Source organism: Saccoglossus kowalevskii, chromosome 2, assembly GCF_978046115.1.
Source record: "Saccoglossus kowalevskii chromosome 2, keSacKowa6.1, whole genome shotgun sequence".
Lineage (NCBI taxonomy): Eukaryota > Metazoa > Hemichordata > Enteropneusta > Harrimaniidae > Saccoglossus > Saccoglossus kowalevskii.
Window position 1 is genome coordinate 18,707,701 of NC_140642.1, and position 23,342 is coordinate 18,731,042.

The 23,342-nt window shown below is 36.2% G+C and overlaps 1 protein-coding gene across 2 annotated transcripts in view; it reads left to right on the forward strand.

Annotated features, from left to right (window-relative positions):
- Positions 1–23,342, forward strand: part of LOC102804644 (poly [ADP-ribose] polymerase 1-like) — a 108,737-nt gene that overhangs the window by 82,659 nt on the left and 2,736 nt on the right. For both annotated transcript variants that reach the window (XM_085492585.1, XM_085492586.1), the window contains exons 17-20: positions 21,549–21,674; positions 22,025–22,147; positions 22,416–22,511; positions 22,757–22,903. In XM_085492585.1, coding sequence (XP_085348711.1) covers positions 21,549–21,674; positions 22,025–22,147; positions 22,416–22,511; positions 22,757–22,903 — 492 coding nt within the window. The remainder of the gene's footprint in view (positions 1–21,548; positions 21,675–22,024; positions 22,148–22,415; positions 22,512–22,756; positions 22,904–23,342) is intronic.

The following is a 23,342-nucleotide window of genomic DNA, read 5'->3' on the forward strand; positions in this document are numbered from 1 at the left end:
ATTGTAAATAGCCACACTTGTATGCATATGCAGATTGTAAATAGCCACACTTGTATGCATATGCATATTGTAAATAGCCACACTTGTTTGCATATGCAGATTGTAAATGGCCACACTTGTATGCATATGCAGATTGTAAATGGCCACACTTGTATTCATATGCAGATTGTAAATAGCCACACTTGTATGCATATGCAGATTGTAAATAGCCACACTTGTATGCATATGCAGATTGTAAATGGCCACACTTGTTTGCATATGCAGATTGTAAATGGCCACACTTGTATGCAGATGCAGATTGTAAATAGCCACACTTGTATGCATATGCAGATTGTAAATAGCCACACTTGTATGCATATGCAGATTGTAAATGGCAGACTTGTATGCATATGCAGATTGTAAATAGCCATACTTGTATGCGTATGCAGATTGTAAATGGCCACACTTGTTTGCATATGCAGATTGTAAATGGCCACACTTGTATGCATATGCAGATTGTAAATAGCCATTCTTGTTTGCATATGCAGATTGTAAATGGCCACACTTGTATGCATATGCAGATTGTAAATAGCAACACTTGTTTGCATATGCAGATTGTAAATGGCCACACTTGTATGCAGATGCAGATTGTAAATAGCCACACTTGTATGCATATGCAGATTGTAAATAGCCACACTTGTATGCATATGCAGATAGTAAATGGCCACACTTGTATGCATATGCAGATTGTAAATAGCCATACTTGTATGCGTATGCAGATTGTAAATGGCCACACTTGTTTGCATATGCAGATTGTAAATGGCCACACTTGTATGCATATGCAGATTGTAAATAGCCATTCTTGTTTGCATATGCAGATTGTAAATGGCCACACTTGTTTGCATATGCAGATTGTAAATGGCCACACTTGTATGCATATGCAGATTGTAAATAGCCACACTTGTATGCATATGCAGATTGTAAATGGCCACACTTGTTTGCATATGCAGATTGTAAATGGCCACACTTGTATGCATATGCAGATTGTAAATAGCCATTCTTGTTTGCATATGCAGATTGTAAATGGCCACACTTGTTTGCATATGCAGATTGTAAATAGCCACACTTGTATGCATATGCAGATTGTAAATGGCCACACTTGTTTGCATATGCAGATTGTAAATAGCCACACTTGTATGCATATGCAGATTGTAAATAGCCCAACTTGTTTGCATATGCAGATTGTAAATAGCCACACTTGTATGCATATGTAGATTGTAAATAGCCACACTTGTTTGCATATGCAGATTGTAAATAGCCACACTTGTATGCATATGCAGATTGTAAATAGCCACACTTGTATGCATATGCAGATTGTAAATAGCCATACTTGTATGCATCTACAGATTGTAAATAGCCACACTTGTATTCATATGCAGATTGTAAATAGCCACACTTGTTTGCATATGCAGATTGTAAATAGCCACACTTGTATGCATATGCAGATTGTAAATAGCCACACTTGTATGCATATGCAGATTGTAAATGGCCACACTTGTATTCATATGCAGATTGTAAATAGCCACACTTGTATGCATATGCAGATTGTAAATAGCCACACTTGTATGCATATGCAGATTGTAAATAGCCACACTTGTATGCATATGCAGATTGTAAATAGCCACACTTGTATGCATATGCAGATTGTAAATAGCCACACTTGTATGCATATGCAGATTGTAAATAGCAACACTTGTTTGCATATGCAGATTGTAAATGGCCACACTTGTATGCAGATGCAGATTGTAAATAGCCACACTTGTATGCATATGCAGATTGTAAATAGCCACACTTGTATGCATATGCAGATTGTAAATGGCCACACTTGTATGCATATGCAGATTGTAAATAGCCACACTTGTATGCATATGCAGATTGTAAATAGCCATACTTGTATGCATCTACAGATTGTAAATAGCCACACTTGTATTCATATGCAGATTGTAAATAGCCACACTTGTATGCATATGCAGATTGTAAATAGCCACACTTGTATGCATATGCAGATTGTAAATAGCCACACTTGTATGCATATGCAGATTGTAAATGGCCACACTTGTTTGCATATGCAGATTGTAAATGGCCACACTTGTATGCATATGCAGATTGTAAATAGCCATTCTTGTTTGCATATGCAGATTGTAAATGGCCACACTTGTTTGCATATGCAGATTGTAAATAGCCACACTTGTATGCATATGCAGATTGTAAATGGCCACACTTGTTTGCATATGCAGATTGTAAATAGCCACACTTGTATGCATATGCAGATTGTAAATAGCCCAACTTGTTTGCATATGCAGATTGTAAATAGCCACACTTGTATGCATATGTAGATTGTAAATAGCCACACTTGTTTGCATATGCAGATTGTAAATAGCCACACTTGTATGCATATGCAGATTGTAAATAGCCACACTTGTATGCATATGCAGATTGTAAATAGCCATACTTGTATGCATCTACAGATTGTAAATAGCCACACTTGTATTCATATGCAGATTGTAAATAGCCACACTTGTTTGCATATGCAGATTGTAAATAGCCACACTTGTATGCATATGCAGATTGTAAATAGCCACACTTGTATGCATATGCAGATTGTAAATGGCCACACTTGTATTCATATGCAGATTGTAAATAGCCACACTTGTATGCATATGCAGATTGTAAATAGCCACACTTGTATGCATATGCAGATTGTAAATAGCCACACTTGTATGCATATGCAGATTGTAAATAGCCACACTTGTATGCATATGCAGATTGTAAATAGCCACACTTGTATGCATATGCAGATTGTAAATAGCAACACTTGTTTGCATATGCAGATTGTAAATGGCCACACTTGTATGCAGATGCAGATTGTAAATAGCCACACTTGTATGCATATGCAGATTGTAAATAGCCACACTTGTATGCATATGCAGATTGTAAATGGCCACACTTGTATGCATATGCAGATTGTAAATAGCCACACTTGTATGCATATGCAGATTGTAAATAGCCATACTTGTATGCATCTACAGATTGTAAATAGCCACACTTGTATTCATATGCAGATTGTAAATAGCCACACTTGTTTGCATATGCAGATTGTAAATGGCCACACTTGTATGCATATGCAGATTGTAAATAGCCACACTTGTATGCATATGCAGATTGTAAATAGCCACACTTGTTTGCATATGCAGATTGTAAATAGCCACACTTGTATGTATATGCAGATTGTAAATAGCCACACTTGTATGCATATGCAGATTGTAAATAGCCACACTTGTTTGCATATGCAGATTGTAAATAGCCACACTTGTTTGCATATGCAGATTGTAAATGGCCACACTTGTATGCATATGCAGATTGTAAATAGCCACACTTGTATGCATATGCAGATTGTAAATAGCCATACTTGTATGCACATGCAGATTGTAAATAGCCACACTTGTATGCATATGCAGATTGTAAATAGCCCAACATGTATGCATATGCAGATTGTAAATAGCCACACTTTTTGCATATGCAGATTGTAAATGGCCACACTTGTATGCATATGCAGATTGTAAATGGCCACACTTGTATGCATATACAGATTGTAAATAGCCACACTTGTATGCATCTACAGATTGTAAATGGCCACACTTGTATGCATATGCAGATTGTAAATGGCCACACTTGTATGTATATGCAGATTGTAAATGGCCACACTCGTATGCATATGCAGATTGTAAATAGCCACACTTGTATGCATCTACAGATTGTAAATAGCCACACTTGTATGCATATGCAGATTGTAAATGGCCACACTTGTATGCATATGCAGATTGTAAATGGCCACACTTGTATGCATATGCAGATTGTAAATGGCCACACTTGTATGTATATGCAGATTGTAAATGGGCACACTTGTTTGCATATGCAGATTGTAAATAGCCACACTTGTATGCATATGTAGATTGTAAATGGCCACACTTTTATGTATATGTAGATTGTAAATAGCCACACTTGTATGCATATGTAGATTGTAAATAGACACACTTGTATGCATATGCAGATTGTATATAGCCACACTTGTATGCATATGTAGATTGTAAATAGCCATACTTGTATGCATATGCAGATTGTGAATAGTCACACTTGTTTGCATATGCAGATTGTAAATAGCCACACTTGTATGCATATGCAGATTGTGAATAGTCACACTTGTTTGCATATGCAGATTGTAAATAGCCACACTTGTATGCATATGCAGATTGTAAATAGCCACACTTGTATGTATATGCAGATTGTAAATAGCCACACTTGTATGTATATGCAGATTGTAAATAGCCACACTTGTTTGCATATGCAGATTGTAAATAGCCACACTTGTATGCATATGTGGATTGTAAATGGCCACACTTGTATGTATATGCAGATTGTAAATAGCCACACTTGTATGCATATGCAGATTGTAAATAGCCACACTTGTTTGCATATGCAGATTGTAAATGGCCACACTTGTATGCAGATGCAGATTGTAAATAGCCACACTTGTATGCATATGCAGATTGTAAATAGCCACACTTGTATGCATATGCAGATTGTAAATGGCCACACTTGTATGCATATGCAGATTGTAAATAGCCACACTTGTTTGCATATGCAGATTGTAAATGGCCACACTTGTATGCATATGCAGATTGTAAATAGCAACACTTGTATGCAGATGCAGATTGTAAATAGCCACACTTGTATGCATATGCAGATTGTAAATAGCCACACTTGTATGCATATGCAGATTGTAAATAGCCACACTTGTATGCATATGCAGATTGTAAATGGCCACACTTGTTTGCATATGCAGATTGTAAATAGCCACACTTGTATGCATATGCAGATTGTAAATAGCCACACTTGTATGCATATGCAGATTGTAAATAGCCACACTTGTATGCATATGCAGATTGTAAATAGCCACACTTGTATGCATATGCATATTGTAAATAGCCACACTTGTTTGCATATGCAGATTGTAAATGGCCACACTTGTTTGCATATGCAGATTGTAAATAGCCACACTTGTATGCATATGCAGATTGTAAATAGCCACACTTGTATGCATATGCAGATTGTAAATAGCCACACTTGTATGCATATGCAGATTGTAAATAGCCACACTTGTATGCATATGCATATTGTAAATAGCCACACTTGTTTGCATATGCAGATTGTAAATGGCCACACTTGTATGCATATGCAGATTGTAAATGGCCACACTTGTATTCATATGCAGATTGTAAATAGCCACACTTGTATGCATATGCAGATTGTAAATAGCCACACTTGTATGCATATGCAGATTGTAAATGGCCACACTTGTTTGCATATGCAGATTGTAAATGGCCACACTTGTATGCAGATGCAGATTGTAAATAGCCACACTTGTATGCATATGCAGATTGTAAATAGCCACACTTGTATGCATATGCAGATTGTAAATGGCCACACTTGTATGCATATGCAGATTGTAAATAGCCACACTTGTTTGCATATGCAGATTGTAAATGGCCACACTTGTATGCATATGCAGATTGTAAATAGCAACACTTGTATGCAGATGCAGATTGTAAATAGCCACACTTGTATGCATATGCAGATTGTAAATAGCCACACTTGTATGCATATGCAGATTGTAAATAGCCACACTTGTATGCATATGCAGATTGTAAATGGCCACACTTGTTTGCATATGCAGATTGTAAATAGCCACACTTGTATGCATATGCAGATTGTAAATAGCCACACTTGTATGCATATGCAGATTGTAAATAGCCACACTTGTATGCATATGCAGATTGTAAATAGCCACACTTGTATGCATATGCATATTGTAAATAGCCACACTTGTTTGCATATGCAGATTGTAAATGGCCACACTTGTTTGCATATGCAGATTGTAAATAGCCACACTTGTATGCATATGCAGATTGTAAATAGCCACACTTGTATGCATATGCAGATTGTAAATAGCCACACTTGTATGCATATGCAGATTGTAAATAGCCACACTTGTATGCATATGCATATTGTAAATAGCCACACTTGTTTGCATATGCAGATTGTAAATGGCCACACTTGTATGCATATGCAGATTGTAAATGGCCACACTTGTATTCATATGCAGATTGTAAATAGCCACACTTGTATGCATATGTAGATTGTAAATGGCCACACTTTTATGTATATGTAGATTGTAAATAGCCACACTTGTATGCATATGTAGATTGTAAATAGACACACTTGTATGCATATGCAGATTGTATATAGCCACACTTGTATGCATATGTAGATTGTAAATAGCCATACTTGTATGCATATGCAGATTGTGAATAGTCACACTTGTTTGCATATGCAGATTGTAAATAGCCACACTTGTATGCATATGCAGATTGTGAATAGTCACACTTGTTTGCATATGCAGATTGTAAATAGCCACACTTGTATGCATATGCAGATTGTAAATAGCCACACTTGTATGTATATGCAGATTGTAAATAGCCACACTTGTATGTATATGCAGATTGTAAATAGCCACACTTGTTTGCATATGCAGATTGTAAATAGCCACACTTGTATGCATATGTGGATTGTAAATGGCCACACTTGTATGTATATGCAGATTGTAAATAGCCACACTTGTATGCATATGCAGATTGTAAATAGCCACACTTGTTTGCATATGCAGATTGTAAATGGCCACACTTGTATGCAGATGCAGATTGTAAATAGCCACACTTGTATGCATATGCAGATTGTAAATAGCCACACTTGTATGCATATGCAGATTGTAAATGGCCACACTTGTATGCATATGCAGATTGTAAATAGCCACACTTGTTTGCATATGCAGATTGTAAATGGCCACACTTGTATGCATATGCAGATTGTAAATAGCAACACTTGTATGCAGATGCAGATTGTAAATAGCCACACTTGTATGCATATGCAGATTGTAAATAGCCACACTTGTATGCATATGCAGATTGTAAATAGCCACACTTGTATGCATATGCAGATTGTAAATGGCCACACTTGTTTGCATATGCAGATTGTAAATAGCCACACTTGTATGCATATGCAGATTGTAAATAGCCACACTTGTATGCATATGCAGATTGTAAATAGCCACACTTGTATGCATATGCAGATTGTAAATAGCCACACTTGTATGCATATGCATATTGTAAATAGCCACACTTGTTTGCATATGCAGATTGTAAATGGCCACACTTGTTTGCATATGCAGATTGTAAATAGCCACACTTGTATGCATATGCAGATTGTAAATAGCCACACTTGTATGCATATGCAGATTGTAAATAGCCACACTTGTATGCATATGCAGATTGTAAATAGCCACACTTGTATGCATATGCATATTGTAAATAGCCACACTTGTTTGCATATGCAGATTGTAAATGGCCACACTTGTATGCATATGCAGATTGTAAATGGCCACACTTGTATTCATATGCAGATTGTAAATAGCCACACTTGTATGCATATGCAGATTGTAAATAGCCACACTTGTATGCATATGCAGATTGTAAATGGCCACACTTGTTTGCATATGCAGATTGTAAATGGCCACACTTGTATGCAGATGCAGATTGTAAATAGCCACACTTGTATGCATATGCAGATTGTAAATAGCCACACTTGTATGCATATGCAGATTGTAAATGGCCACACTTGTATGCATATGCAGATTGTAAATAGCCACACTTGTTTGCATATGCAGATTGTAAATGGCCACACTTGTATGCATATGCAGATTGTAAATAGCAACACTTGTATGCAGATGCAGATTGTAAATAGCCACACTTGTATGCATATGCAGATTGTAAATAGCCACACTTGTATGCATATGCAGATTGTAAATAGCCACACTTGTATGCATATGCAGATTGTAAATGGCCACACTTGTTTGCATATGCAGATTGTAAATAGCCACACTTGTATGCATATGCAGATTGTAAATAGCCACACTTGTATGCATATGCAGATTGTAAATAGCCACACTTGTATGCATATGCAGATTGTAAATAGCCACACTTGTATGCATATGCATATTGTAAATAGCCACACTTGTTTGCATATGCAGATTGTAAATGGCCACACTTGTTTGCATATGCAGATTGTAAATAGCCACACTTGTATGCATATGCAGATTGTAAATAGCCACACTTGTATGCATATGCAGATTGTAAATAGCCACACTTGTATGCATATGCAGATTGTAAATAGCCACACTTGTATGCATATGCATATTGTAAATAGCCACACTTGTTTGCATATGCAGATTGTAAATGGCCACACTTGTATGCATATGCAGATTGTAAATGGCCACACTTGTATTCATATGCAGATTGTAAATAGCCACACTTGTATGCATATGCAGATTGTAAATAGCCACACTTGTATGCATATGCAGATTGTAAATGGCCACACTTGTTTGCATATGCAGATTGTAAATGGCCACACTTGTATGCAGATGCAGATTGTAAATAGCCACACTTGTATGCATATGCAGATTGTAAATAGCCACACTTGTATGCATATGCAGATTGTAAATGGCAGACTTGTATGCATATGCAGATTGTAAATAGCCATACTTGTATGCGTATGCAGATTGTAAATGGCCACACTTGTTTGCATATGCAGATTGTAAATGGCCACACTTGTATGCATATGCAGATTGTAAATAGCCATTCTTGTTTGCATATGCAGATTGTAAATGGCCACACTTGTATGCAGATGCAGATTGTAAATAGCCACACTTGTATGCATATGCAGATTGTAAATAGCCACACTTGTATGCATATGCAGATTGTAAATGGCCACACTTGTATGCATATGCAGATTGTAAATAGCCACACTTGTTTGCATATGCAGATTGTAAATGGCCACACTTGTATGCATATGCAGATTGTAAATAGCAACACTTGTATGCAGATGCAGATTGTAAATAGCCACACTTGTATGCATATGCAGATTGTAAATAGCCACACTTGTATGCATATGCAGATTGTAAATAGCCACACTTGTATGCATATGCAGATTGTAAATGGCCACACTTGTTTGCATATGCAGATTGTAAATAGCCACACTTGTATGCATATGCAGATTGTAAATAGCCACACTTGTATGCATATGCAGATTGTAAATAGCCACACTTGTATGCATATGCAGATTGTAAATAGCCACACTTGTATGCATATGCATATTGTAAATAGCCACACTTGTTTGCATATGCAGATTGTAAATGGCCACACTTGTTTGCATATGCAGATTGTAAATAGCCACACTTGTATGCATATGCAGATTGTAAATAGCCACACTTGTATGCATATGCAGATTGTAAATAGCCACACTTGTATGCATATGCAGATTGTAAATAGCCACACTTGTATGCATATGCATATTGTAAATAGCCACACTTGTTTGCATATGCAGATTGTAAATGGCCACACTTGTATGCATATGCAGATTGTAAATGGCCACACTTGTATTCATATGCAGATTGTAAATAGCCACACTTGTATGCATATGTAGATTGTAAATGGCCACACTTTTATGTATATGTAGATTGTAAATAGCCACACTTGTATGCATATGTAGATTGTAAATAGACACACTTGTATGCATATGCAGATTGTATATAGCCACACTTGTATGCATATGTAGATTGTAAATAGCCATACTTGTATGCATATGCAGATTGTGAATAGTCACACTTGTTTGCATATGCAGATTGTAAATAGCCACACTTGTATGCATATGCAGATTGTGAATAGTCACACTTGTTTGCATATGCAGATTGTAAATAGCCACACTTGTATGCATATGCAGATTGTAAATAGCCACACTTGTATGTATATGCAGATTGTAAATAGCCACACTTGTATGTATATGCAGATTGTAAATAGCCACACTTGTTTGCATATGCAGATTGTAAATAGCCACACTTGTATGCATATGTGGATTGTAAATGGCCACACTTGTATGTATATGCAGATTGTAAATAGCCACACTTGTATGCATATGCAGATTGTAAATAGCCACACTTGTTTGCATATGCAGATTGTAAATGGCCACACTTGTATGCAGATGCAGATTGTAAATAGCCACACTTGTATGCATATGCAGATTGTAAATAGCCACACTTGTATGCATATGCAGATTGTAAATGGCCACACTTGTATGCATATGCAGATTGTAAATAGCCACACTTGTTTGCATATGCAGATTGTAAATGGCCACACTTGTATGCATATGCAGATTGTAAATAGCAACACTTGTATGCAGATGCAGATTGTAAATAGCCACACTTGTATGCATATGCAGATTGTAAATAGCCACACTTGTATGCATATGCAGATTGTAAATAGCCACACTTGTATGCATATGCAGATTGTAAATGGCCACACTTGTTTGCATATGCAGATTGTAAATAGCCACACTTGTATGCATATGCAGATTGTAAATAGCCACACTTGTATGCATATGCAGATTGTAAATAGCCACACTTGTATGCATATGCAGATTGTAAATAGCCACACTTGTATGCATATGCATATTGTAAATAGCCACACTTGTTTGCATATGCAGATTGTAAATGGCCACACTTGTTTGCATATGCAGATTGTAAATAGCCACACTTGTATGCATATGCAGATTGTAAATAGCCACACTTGTATGCATATGCAGATTGTAAATAGCCACACTTGTATGCATATGCAGATTGTAAATAGCCACACTTGTATGCATATGCATATTGTAAATAGCCACACTTGTTTGCATATGCAGATTGTAAATGGCCACACTTGTATGCATATGCAGATTGTAAATGGCCACACTTGTATTCATATGCAGATTGTAAATAGCCACACTTGTATGCATATGCAGATTGTAAATAGCCACACTTGTATGCATATGCAGATTGTAAATGGCCACACTTGTTTGCATATGCAGATTGTAAATGGCCACACTTGTATGCAGATGCAGATTGTAAATAGCCACACTTGTATGCATATGCAGATTGTAAATAGCCACACTTGTATGCATATGCAGATTGTAAATGGCCACACTTGTATGCATATGCAGATTGTAAATAGCCACACTTGTTTGCATATGCAGATTGTAAATGGCCACACTTGTATGCATATGCAGATTGTAAATAGCAACACTTGTATGCAGATGCAGATTGTAAATAGCCACACTTGTATGCATATGCAGATTGTAAATAGCCACACTTGTATGCATATGCAGATTGTAAATAGCCACACTTGTATGCATATGCAGATTGTAAATGGCCACACTTGTTTGCATATGCAGATTGTAAATAGCCACACTTGTATGCATATGCAGATTGTAAATAGCCACACTTGTATGCATATGCAGATTGTAAATAGCCACACTTGTATGCATATGCAGATTGTAAATAGCCACACTTGTATGCATATGCATATTGTAAATAGCCACACTTGTTTGCATATGCAGATTGTAAATGGCCACACTTGTTTGCATATGCAGATTGTAAATAGCCACACTTGTATGCATATGCAGATTGTAAATAGCCACACTTGTATGCATATGCAGATTGTAAATAGCCACACTTGTATGCATATGCAGATTGTAAATAGCCACACTTGTATGCATATGCATATTGTAAATAGCCACACTTGTTTGCATATGCAGATTGTAAATGGCCACACTTGTATGCATATGCAGATTGTAAATGGCCACACTTGTATTCATATGCAGATTGTAAATGGCCACACTTGTATGCATATGCAGATTGTAAATAGCAACACTTGTATGCAGATGCAGATTGTAAATAGCCACACTTGTATGCATATGCAGATTGTAAATAGCCACACTTGTATGCATATGCAGATTGTAAATAGCCACACTTGTATGCATATGCAGATTGTAAATGGCCACACTTGTTTGCATATGCAGATTGTAAATAGCCACACTTGTATGCATATGCAGATTGTAAATAGCCACACTTGTATGCATATGCAGATTGTAAATAGCCACACTTGTATGCATATGCAGATTGTAAATAGCCACACTTGTATGCATATGCATATTGTAAATAGCCACACTTGTTTGCATATGCAGATTGTAAATGGCCACACTTGTTTGCATATGCAGATTGTAAATAGCCACACTTGTATGCATATGCAGATTGTAAATAGCCACACTTGTATGCATATGCAGATTGTAAATAGCCACACTTGTATGCATATGCAGATTGTAAATAGCCACACTTGTATGCATATGCATATTGTAAATAGCCACACTTGTTTGCATATGCAGATTGTAAATGGCCACACTTGTATGCATATGCAGATTGTAAATGGCCACACTTGTATTCATATGCAGATTGTAAATAGCCACACTTGTATGCATATGCAGATTGTAAATAGCCACACTTGTATGCATATGCAGATTGTAAATGGCCACACTTGTTTGCATATGCAGATTGTAAATGGCCACACTTGTATGCAGATGCAGATTGTAAATAGCCACACTTGTATGCATATGCAGATTGTAAATAGCCACACTTGTATGCATATGCAGATTGTAAATGGCCACACTTGTATGCATATGCAGATTGTAAATAGCCACACTTGTTTGCATATGCAGATTGTAAATGGCCACACTTGTATGCATATGCAGATTGTAAATAGCAACACTTGTATGCAGATGCAGATTGTAAATAGCCACACTTGTATGCATATGCAGATTGTAAATAGCCACACTTGTATGCATATGCAGATTGTAAATAGCCACACTTGTATGCATATGCAGATTGTAAATGGCCACACTTGTTTGCATATGCAGATTGTAAATAGCCACACTTGTATGCATATGCAGATTGTAAATAGCCACACTTGTATGCATATGCAGATTGTAAATAGCCACACTTGTATGCATATGCAGATTGTAAATAGCCACACTTGTATGCATATGCATATTGTAAATAGCCACACTTGTTTGCATATGCAGATTGTAAATGGCCACACTTGTTTGCATATGCAGATTGTAAATAGCCACACTTGTATGCATATGCAGATTGTAAATAGCCACACTTGTATGCATATGCAGATTGTAAATAGCCACACTTGTATGCATATGCAGATTGTAAATAGCCACACTTGTATGCATATGCATATTGTAAATAGCCACACTTGTTTGCATATGCAGATTGTAAATGGCCACACTTGTATGCATATGCAGATTGTAAATGGCCACACTTGTATTCATATGCAGATTGTAAATAGCCACACTTGTATGCATATGCAGATTGTAAATAGCCACACTTGTATGCATATGCAGATTGTAAATGGCCACACTTGTTTGCATATGCAGATTGTAAATGGCCACACTTGTATGCAGATGCAGATTGTAAATAGCCACACTTGTATGCATATGCAGATTGTAAATAGCCACACTTGTATGCATATGCAGATTGTAAATGGCAGACTTGTATGCATATGCAGATTGTAAATAGCCATACTTGTATGCGTATGCAGATTGTAAATGGCCACACTTGTTTGCATATGCAGATTGTAAATGGCCACACTTGTATGCATATGCAGATTGTAAATAGCCATTCTTGTTTGCATATGCAGATTGTAAATGGCCACACTTGTATGCATATGCAGATTGTAAATAGCAACACTTGTTTGCATATGCAGATTGTAAATGGCCACACTTGTATGCAGATGCAGATTGTAAATAGCCACACTTGTATGCATATGCAGATTGTAAATAGCCACATTTGTATGCATATGGAGATAGTAAATGGCCACACTTGTATGCATATGCAGATTGTAAATAGCCATACTTGTATGCGTATGCAGATTGTAAATGGCCACACTTGTTTGCATATGCAGATTGTAAATGGCCACACTTGTATGCATATGCAGATTGTAAATAGCCATTCTTGTTTGCATATGCAGATTGTAAATGGCCACACTTGTTTGCATATGCAGATTGTAAATGGCCACACTTGTATGCATATGCAGATTGTAAATAGCCATACTTGTATGCGTATGCAGATTGTAAATGGCCACACTTGTTTGCATATGCAGATTGTAAATAGCCACACTTGTATGCATATGCAGATTGTAAATAGCCACACTTGTATGCATATGCAGATTGTAAATAGCCACACTTGTATGCATATGCATATTGTAAATAGCCACACTTGTTTGCATATGCAGATTGTAAATGGCCACACTTGTATGCATATGCAGATTGTAAATGGCCACACTTGTATTCATATGCAGATTGTAAATAGCCACACTTGTATGCATATGCAGATTGTAAATAGCCACACTTGTATGCATATGCAGATTGTAAATGGCCACACTTGTTTGCATATGCAGATTGTAAATAGCCACACTTGTATGCATATGCAGATTGTAAATAGCCCAACTTGTTTGCATATGCAGATTGTAAATAGCCACACTTGTATGCATATGTAGATTGTAAATAGCCACACTTGTTTGCATATGCAGATTGTAAATAGCCACACTTGTATGCATATGCAGATTGTAAATAGCCACACTTGTATGCATATGCAGATTGTAAATAGCCATACTTGTATGCATCTACAGATTGTAAATAGCCACACTTGTATTCATATGCAGATTGTAAATAGCCACACTTGTTTGCATATGCAGATTGTAAATAGCCACACTTGTATGCATATGCAGATTGTAAATAGCCACACTTGTATGCATATGCAGATTGTAAATGGCCACACTTGTATTCATATGCAGATTGTAAATAGCCACACTTGTATGCATATGCAGATTGTAAATAGCCACACTTGTATGCATATGCAGATTGTAAATAGCCACACTTGTATGCATATGCAGATTGTAAATAGCCACACTTGTATGCATATGCAGATTGTAAATAGCCACACTTGTATGCATATGCAGATTGTAAATAGCAACACTTGTTTGCATATGCAGATTGTAAATGGCCACACTTGTATGCAGATGCAGATTGTAAATAGCCACACTTGTATGCATATGCAGATTGTAAATAGCCACACTTGTATGCATATGCAGATTGTAAATGGCCACACTTGTATGCATATGCAGATTGTAAATAGCCACACTTGTATGCATATGCAGATTGTAAATAGCCATACTTGTATGCATCTACAGATTGTAAATAGCCACACTTGTATTCATATGCAGATTGTAAATAGCCACACTTGTTTGCATATGCAGATTGTAAATGGCCACACTTGTATGCATATGCAGATTGTAAATAGCCACACTTGTATGCATATGCAGATTGTAAATAGCCACACTTGTTTGCATATGCAGATTGTAAATAGCCACACTTGTATGTATATGCAGATTGTAAATAGCCACACTTGTATGCATATGCAGATTGTAAATAGCCACACTTGTTTGCATATGCAGATTGTAAATAGCCACACTTGTTTGCATATGCAGATTGTAAATGGCCACACTTGTATGCATATGCAGATTGTAAATAGCCACACTTGTATGCATATGCAGATTGTAAATAGCCATACTTGTATGCACATGCAGATTGTAAATAGCCACACTTGTATGCATATGCAGATTGTAAATAGCCCAACATGTATGCATATGCAGATTGTAAATAGCCACACTTTTTGCATATGCAGATTGTAAATGGCCACACTTGTATGCATATGCAGATTGTAAATGGCCACACTTGTATGCATATACAGATTGTAAATAGCCACACTTGTATGCATCTACAGATTGTAAATGGCCACACTTGTATGCATATGCAGATTGTAAATGGCCACACTTGTATGTATATGCAGATTGTAAATGGCCACACTCGTATGCATATGCAGATTGTAAATAGCCACACTTGTATGCATCTACAGATTGTAAATAGCCACACTTGTATGCATATGCAGATTGTAAATGGCCACACTTGTATGCATATGCAGATTGTAAATGGCCACACTTGTATGCATATGCAGATTGTAAATGGCCACACTTGTATGTATATGCAGATTGTAAATGGGCACACTTGTTTGCATATGCAGATTGTAAATAGCCACACTTGTATGCATATGTAGATTGTAAATGGCCACACTTTTATGTATATGTAGATTGTAAATAGCCACACTTGTATGCATATGTAGATTGTAAATAGACACACTTGTATGCATATGCAGATTGTATATAGCCACACTTGTATGCATATGTAGATTGTAAATAGCCATACTTGTATGCATATGCAGATTGTGAATAGTCACACTTGTTTGCATATGCAGATTGTAAATAGCCACACTTGTATGCATATGCAGATTGTGAATAGTCACACTTGTTTGCATATGCAGATTGTAAATAGCCACACTTGTATGCATATGCAGATTGTAAATAGCCACACTTGTATGTATATGCAGATTGTAAATAGCCACACTTGTATGTATATGCAGATTGTAAATAGCCACACTTGTTTGCATATGCAGATTGTAAATAGCCACACTTGTATGCATATGTGGATTGTAAATGGCCACACTTGTATGTATATGCAGATTGTAAATAGCCACACTTGTATGCATATGCAGATTGTAAATAGCCACACTTGTTTGCATATGCAGATTGTAAATGGCCACACTTGTATGCAGATGCAGATTGTAAATAGCCACACTTGTATGCATATGCAGATTGTAAATAGCCACACTTGTATGCATATGCAGATTGTAAATGGCCACACTTGTATGCATATGCAGATTGTAAATAGCAACACTTGTATGCAGATGCAGATTGTAAATAGCCACACTTGTATGCATATGCAGATTGTAAATAGCCACACTTGTATGCATATGCAGATTGTAAATAGCCACACTTGTATGCATATGCAGATTGTAAATGGCCACACTTGTTTGCATATGCAGATTGTAAATAGCCACACTTGTATGCATATGCAGATTGTAAATAGCCACACTTGTATGCATATGCAGATTGTAAATAGCCACACTTGTATGCATATGCAGATTGTAAATAGCCACACTTGTATGCATATGCATATTGTAAATAACCACACTTGTTTGCATATGCAGATTGTAAATGGCCACACTTGTTTGCATATGCAGATTGTAAATAGCCACACTTGTATGCATATGCAGATTGTAAATAGCCACACTTGTATGCATATGCAGATTGTAAATAGCCACACTTGTATGCATATGCAGATTGTAAATAGCCACACTTGTATGCATATGCATATTGTAAATAGCCACACTTGTTTGCATATGCAGATTGTAAATGGCCACACTTGTATGCATATGCAGATTGTAAATGGCCACACTTGTATTCATATGCAGATTGTAAATAGCCACACTTGTATGCATATGCAGATTGTAAATAGCCACACTTGTATGCATATGCAGATTGTAAATGGCCACACTTGTTTGCATATGCAGATTGTAAATGGCCACACTTGTATGCAGATGCAGATTGTAAATAGCCACACTTGTATGCATATGCAGATTGTAAATAGCCACACTTGTATGCATATGCAGATTGTAAATGGCCACACTTGTATGCATATGCAGATTGTAAATAGCCACACTTGTTTGCATATGCAGATTGTAAATGGCCACACTTGTATGCATATGCAGATTGTAAATAGCAACACTTGTATGCAGATGCAGATTGTAAATAGCCACACTTGTATGCATATGCAGATTGTAAATAGCCACACTTGTATGCATATGCAGATTGTAAATAGCCACACTTGTATGCATATGCAGATTGTAAATGGCCACACTTGTTTGCATATGCAGATTGTAAATAGCCACACTTGTATGCATATGCAGATTGTAAATAGCCACACTTGTATGCATATGCAGATTGTAAATAGCCACACTTGTATGCATATGCAGATTGTAAATAGCCACACTTGTATGCATATGCATATTGTAAATAGCCACACTTGTTTGCATATGCAGATTGTAAATGGCCACACTTGTTTGCATATGCAGATTGTAAATAGCCACACTTGTATGCATATGCAGATTGTAAATAGCCACACTTGTATGCATATGCAGATTGTAAATAGCCACACTTGTATGCATATGCATATTGTAAATAGCCACACTTGTATGCATATGCATATTGTAAATAGCCACACTTGTTTGCATATGCAGATTGTAAATGGCCACACTTGTATGCATATGCAGATTGTAAATGACCACACTTGTATTCATATGCAGATTGTAAATAGCCACACTTGTATGCATATGCAGATTGTAAATAGCCACACTTGTATGCATATGCAGATTGTAAATGGCCACACTTGTTTGCATATGCAGATTGTAAATGGCCACACTTGTATGCAGATGCAGATTGTAAATAGCCACACTTGTATGCATATGCAGATTGTAAATAGCCACACTTGTATGCATATGCAGATTGTAAATGGCAGACTTGTATGCATATGCAGATTGTAAATAGCCATACTTGTATGCGTATGCAGATTGTAAATGGCCACACTTGTTTGCATATGCAGATTGTAAATGGCCACACTTGTATGCATATGCAGATTGTAAATAGCCATTCTTGTTTGCATATGCAGATTGTAAATGGCCACACTTGTATGCATATGCAGATTGTAAATAGCAACACTTGTTTGCATATGCAGATTGTAAATGGCCACACTTGTATGCAGATGCAGATTGTAAATAGCCTCACTTGTATGCATATGCAGATTGTAAATAGCCACACTTGTATGCATATGCAGATAGTAAATGGCCACACTTGTATGCATATGCAGATTGTAAATAGCCATACTTGTATGCGTATGCAGATTGTAAATGGCCACACTTGTTTGCATATGCAGATTGTAAATGGCCACACTTGTATGCATATGCAGATTGTAAATAGCCATTCTTGTTTGCATATGCAGATTGTAAATGGCCACACTTGTTTGCATATGCAGATTGTAAATGGCCACACTTGTATGCATATGCAGATTGTAAATAGCCATACTTGTATGCGTATGCAGATTGTAAATGGCCACACTTGTTTGCATATGCAGATTGTAAATGGCCACACTTGTATGCATATGCAGATTGTAAATAGCCATTCTTGTTTGCATATGCAGATTGTAAATGGCCACACTTGTTTGCATATGCAGATTGTAAATAGCAACACTTGTATGCATATGCAGATTGTGAATAGCCATACTTGTTTGCATATGCAGATTGTAAATAGCCACACTTGTTTGCATATGCAGATTGTAAATAGCCATTCTTGTTTGCATATGTAGATTGTAAATGGCCACACTTGTTTGCATATGCAGATTGTAAATGGCCCAACTTGTATGCATATGCAGATTGTGAATAGCCATACTTGTTTGCATATGCAGATTGTAAATGGCCACACTTGTATGCATATGGAGATTGTGAATAGCCATACTTGTTTGCATATGCAGATTGTAAATAGCCACACTTGTATGCATATGCAGATTGTAAATAGCCATTCTTGTTTGCATATGTAGATTGTAAATGGCCACACTTGTTTGCATATGCAGATTGTAAATGGCCCAACTTGTATGCATATGCAGATTGTGAATAGCCATACTTGTTTGCATATGCAGATTGTAAATGGCCACACTTGTTTGCATATGCAGATTGTAAATGGCCACACTTGTTTGCATATGCAGATTGTAAATGGCCACACTTGTATGCATATGCAGATTGTAAATAGCCACACTTGTTTGCATATGCAGATTGTAAATGGCCACACTTGTATGCATATGCAGATTGTAAATAGCCACACTTGTTTGCATATGCAGATTGTAAATGGCCACACTTGTATGCATATGCAGATTGTAAATAGCAAGCAACACTTGTATGCAGATGCAGATTGTAAATAGCCACACTTGTATGCATATGCAGATTGTAAATAGCCACACTTGTATGCATATGCAGATTGTAAATAGCCACACTTGTATGCATATGCAGATTGTAAATGGCCACACTTGTTTGCATATGCAGATTGTAAATAGCCACACTTGTATGCATATGCAGATTGTAAATAGCCACACTTGTATGCATATGCAGATTGTAAATAGCCACACTTGTATGCATATGCAGATTGTAAATAGCCACACTTGTATGCATATGCATATTGTAAATAGCCACACTTGTTTGCATATGCAGATTGTAAATGGCCACACTTGTTTGCATATGCAGATTGTAAATGGCCACACTTGTATGCATATGCAGATTGTAAATGGCCACACTTGTATTCATATGCAGATTGTTAATAGCCACACTTGTATGCATATGCAGATTGTAAATAGCCACACTTGTATGCATATGCAGATTGTATATAGCCACACTTGTATTCATATGCAGATTGTAAATGGCCACACTTGTATGCATATGTAGATTGTAAATAGCCATACTTGTATGCATATGCAGATTGTAAATGGCCACACTTGTATGCATATGCAGATTGTAAATAGCAACACTTGTATGCATATGCAGATTGTAAATAGCCACACTTGTTTGCATATGCAGATTGTAAATGGCCACACTTGTATGCATATGCAGATTGTAAATAGCCACACTTGTATTCATATGCAGATTGTAAATAGCCACACTTGTATGCATATGTAGATTGTAAATAGCCACACTTGTATGCATATGCAGATTGTAAATGGCCACACTTGTATGTATATGCAGATTGTAAATAGCCACACTTGTATGCATATGTAGATTGTAAATAGCCCAACTTGTATGCATATGCAGATTGTAAATAGCCACACTTGTATGCATATGTAGATTGTAAATGGCCACACTTGTATGCATATGCAGATTGTAAATAGCCACACTTGTATGCATATGTAAATTGTAAATAGCCCAACTTGTATGCATATGCAGATTGTAAATAGCCACACTTGTATGCATATGTAGATTGTAAATGGCCCAACTTGTATGCATATGCAGATTGTAAATAGCCACACTTGTATGCATATGTAGATTGTAAATGGCCACACTTGTATGCATATGTATGCATATGCAGATTGTAAATAGCCATACTTGTTTGCATATGCAGATTGTAAATGGCCACACTTGTATGCATATGTAGATTGTAAATGGCCCAACTTGTATGCATATGCAGATTGTAAATGGCCCAACTTGTTTGCATCCAAAAATTGTAAAGACTACAGTTATAACCTATAAGAAATCTATAGAACAAGGAGCAAAATCTCCTATTAAACAATTTGTGTACTGAAATTCTACAGAAAATCTTGCATAATATTCAACTGAAATTTGAAACAATTTATATTGAAAACCAACAATTGTAAAGCAAGCAAACATGTCTTTCTGTGTGTTCTATGTGTTGTTATTCATGTTCCACCTTGTTTCAACATTAACACATTTATTTATTCATTATTATATTTTGCAGCTGGTTGAGGATGGTGGAAACATTAAAAATAAAATATTGGATTGTTCCAATAGATTTTACACTTTGATACCACATGATTTTGGTTTGAAGAAACCGCCGATGCTGGACAACTTGGAGTTAATCAAGGTATATTAAAAAAATATTCGTGCTTTTTTGTTATATATAAAACAAGACCATATTACATTTTAAGGGTGCGAAATATTTACTTAAAAATGTTTTTTTACTTCTAAGATTCATAATTTTAAAAATTTTACCAATTTTAAATGTAAGGTCCCATGGAATGACAAAACACAAATGTTGTTTTGTGATTTCCTCATATTGCAGCTGCAGTTATGAATTGATAATTGTTCATAATTTCTGGTAAAGTCACAATGTTTTTGTTGTACATTATAAAAATATCTGTAGCAGGAAATAAATATGTATAATTTCAGGATATTTACAGTTCATTCTGATTATAATATCACTGTCATTTTCAGACCAAATCCCAAATGCTGGATAATTTACTTGATATTGAAGTTGCTTATAGTTTACTGAAAGAAGGAACCACAGACAAAAATCCCATAGATGCCAATTATAAAAAACTCAAATGTGATTTGCAGGTATGTTAATTTTTTTCAAATTTACATACATACATACTTTCCTACTTTGATTTCTGTAGAATCTCTGAAATACCATAACATTTATTCACTATGATGAACCAGGAATAAGTTGTTTGTGACTTCCTAATTAAGTGATGTATTTTACATTCAAAGAAAAAAACAGTTGCCATTGACTACTAAATTCAGCAATGAACAGTTTATATTCATGCGTTTCAAAGATCACAGACGTCAATATCATAATTTTAATGTCACTAATTTTGCTTTAAAGCCAATTGATAAGGACAGTGAAGAATTCAAGTTAATAAAGACCTATGTTTCCAATAGCAATGACAGCAAGGGTTATATTGATCTTAAAGTTCTTGATGTAAGTATCATTTTAGCCTGTCATTGTTGGTATGAGTTACTGCAATCACGTAAATAGATGCCGCTCACACAATGTGAGGCGACTGCAACTCCAAATATCTGGTTTTATTTAAACATATTTTAACTGTTTGATTTTTTCAAAAATATCTTCTAATTTTCTTCACATATTCCTGCTAGTATTTGATGTATTATATAGTGATGAACCTGCTCCTATTTACTCTAAATATGCTTTTAATTTGTTTTCAGGCATTCAAAATAGATCGTGAAGGAGAAGGCAAAATCTTTCAAAAGAAACTTCATAATCGTCGTTTGCTGTGGCATGGATCACGAGTGACTAACTTTGCTGGTATACTATCCCAAGGATTACGTATCGCACCACCTGAAGCGCCTGTGGTACGTACTCGTCTCTGCATTTATATAATACTTTTAAAACTGTTTGGTTAAAAATGTGAAGAGTGTATATGTGCATGCATTCATGAATAAACGTGAAACAAATTATACAAGCCACTGACCATCATAAGTTTGGTCAATCATTTGGGGATAAAAATTTAACTTGCAGTGGAGGATCCCCACCAAATATTAAACTCAGTGTGCTTTCTTGCTTTCTTGCATGACCCTTCATGTGGGTTGAAGTAAAACATATACAGTGTATAGCATTGTAAACGAGTTAACCTTTTCACCACCAGTTCCCTCTTTTTATCACAAATTCACAAAATAGTTCTCTTTATAGTCTGCAATTTTCTTCAGAAGATTAGGATAAAAATAGTAAAAAATTTTGAGTAAATACTGAAAATTGACTCACATTTAGTCAGTTGGCTCCAAAATTAGGGTT